This window comes from Girardinichthys multiradiatus, chromosome 22 (assembly GCF_021462225.1).
Source record: "Girardinichthys multiradiatus isolate DD_20200921_A chromosome 22, DD_fGirMul_XY1, whole genome shotgun sequence".
Classification (NCBI taxonomy): Eukaryota; Metazoa; Chordata; class Actinopteri; order Cyprinodontiformes; family Goodeidae; genus Girardinichthys; species Girardinichthys multiradiatus.
Genome location: NC_061814.1, coordinates 45,445,273 through 45,447,465, shown reverse-complemented (window position 1 = coordinate 45,447,465; position 2,193 = coordinate 45,445,273). Strand labels below are relative to the sequence as shown.

At 44.2% G+C, this 2,193-nt stretch overlaps 1 protein-coding gene across 3 annotated transcripts in view; it reads left to right on the top strand.

The window, feature by feature from the left end:
• Nucleotides 1-627: 627 nt before the first annotated feature.
• Nucleotides 628-2,193, top strand: part of prph2b (peripherin 2b (retinal degeneration, slow)) — a 17,082-nt gene continuing 15,516 nt past the window's right edge. For 2 of the 3 annotated variants that reach the window (XR_007035920.1, XM_047350959.1), the window contains exon 1: nt 631-1,590. Coding sequence is in view for 2 of the 3 variants with exons in the window: in XM_047350959.1 (XP_047206915.1) it covers nt 1,010-1,590 (581 nt within the window). In the remaining variant the exon portion in view is untranslated. Of the gene's footprint in view, nt 1,591-2,193 lie in introns of all 3 variants that reach the window. The other variant, XM_047350961.1, reaches the window with a different exon arrangement.

The following is a 2,193-nucleotide window of genomic DNA, read 5'->3' as shown; positions in this document are numbered from 1 at the left end:
ACTTTAAAATACTTCTGTTAGTCTAAAAATCACTGAATGGCTTAGTACCAAAATACATTACAGACTTGTTGTCAGTGGATCAACCACCCAGACCTCTCAGGTCTTCTGGCTCAAATCTACTCTGCAGAACCAGAACCAGAACCAAACATGGAGAATCAGCTTTTAGTTCTTATGCTCCACTAATCTGGAATAAACTCCCAGAAAACTGGAAAAGCGACGAAACCCTAAGTTGCTTTAAATCAAGATTAAAAACATATTTGTTTAGAGTGGCCTTTGACTAGGCCATCTAAACATTATTAGTTACGTTTTCAGTCCAATTTTCGTATTCTTGTCCATCGTTCTATTCTCTTAATTTTTTTATTACCTTTATGTCACTGTAATGTACTTTGCCTATTATGTATTTTATTTTTTCCTTCATGTGAAGCACTTTGAATTGTCTTGCTACTGAAATGTGCTTTAGAAATAAACTTGCCTTGACTTGTTAGAACAATAAAGGCCCCCCGCATTTTTAAGCAGTGACACCCGACCCCCACCCCGACCTGGACCTGTCAAGGATCATCGGGTATAAATAATGATTGGATGTTGTCATGGTAACTCCATCCGCAGTTTTAATGTGCTGTCTACTGATTATCCGACCTCACCTGGACAGCGGGCGGAGCCAGATGAACTGCCTGACAGGAAGCTGGTGCTTAGCTCCAAACCAATTAGCAGTAATTGGAGGATTAGAGGCCTCAGATGATCTGCTCCTAATCACATCAGGACCAGCTTTAGGATGACCCGAGGCTGCTCACTCACATTCACACCTCCAGTCTCACTCAGAGCTGCTCTGTCTTGCTTCATGCTGGTTCCTGCAGGTGTTCCTATTGTTCATCATGGGTCATAAGTCTGCTGTCCAGTTCCTGAGATCTTTCTGTAAGGGATTATAGCTCTAATTGAGATCTGAACATTTCTCTGGAGACGCTTGGACCTTTCAGGACTCTTGTCAGCCAGAGCTCTATGAGACAACACCATGCCATTCATGTCTCTGAAGTTCAACCTGCAGAAGCGGGTGAAGCTGGCTCAGGGTCTCTGGATGCTCTACTGGCTCGCCGTCATTGTGGGTATCATCATCTTCAGCCTCGGCATCTTCTTTAAGATTGAGTTGAGAAAGAGGAGTGAGATCATGGACAACAATGAGAGCCACCTGGTGCCCAACCTCCTGATCCTGGTGGGAATATTGTCCTGCGGCCTGAACGCTTTCGGGGGGAAGTTGTGCCACGACTCTCTGGACCCCCAGAAGTTTACCAAGATGAAGCCAATGCTGAAGCCCTACATGCTGCTGTGCTGCGGCTTCAATGCACTGCTGCTGCTGCTGGTGCTGCTCTGCATCCTCATGCAGTTTGCCGTGTACCTGACGCTGGCCGAAGGCCTGAAGAATGCCATCCGCTTCTACAAGGACACGGACACCCCGGGACGCTGTTTCATGAAGAGGACGTTGGACATGACTCAGATCGAGTTTCGCTGCTGCGGAAACAACAACTTCAGGGACTGGTTCGAGGTGCAGTGGATCAGCAACCGGTACCTGGACATGAGCAACGACGTGGTGAAAGAGTAAGTAGCTGAACGCAACAGGCGGGTTGGGTTTAGATTGAGAATCTAGTTTTACTCTTTTTCTCTGAGAATATAAGCTACTGAAGGATTGTTGTGTTCATGGACTCAGCATGGAATCAATCTGGGCTTAAGGAGGTAAATGTTTCCCAGCTTTTCCTCTCTAAGAGGATCTGATCCACTGCAGCAGCAGGAGGAGATGAAACAGTTCTACAGAACAGCAGAAAGCAGCTCAGCCCAGTGAGCAATAGACCCTTTTTATTTCCAAGCTCTATATAGATTTCATTTAGACATGAGGCAAAGATTAAGACCTCTTTATGTTGTCTAGGTTGAGACTAAGCAAACCTGGCTGCTCTAAAAGTGGTCCAAGTTTAGACCTAAAATTCTTATACTAAATTTATACAAAGTAAATTTTTTATAAGAATAATGATGTCATCAACACAATATCAAACAGCTGGGTTAATGTTTGTGGAAGGATGTTGATGGGGACACATTTAAACCTGATTTATTTTCACTGAAAAACTGTTCACTGGGAGATCCTCACTGTCTGTATCAAACACTCATTACTTCTTTTTATCTTTTTAATACATCAGACCCCCAACTCAG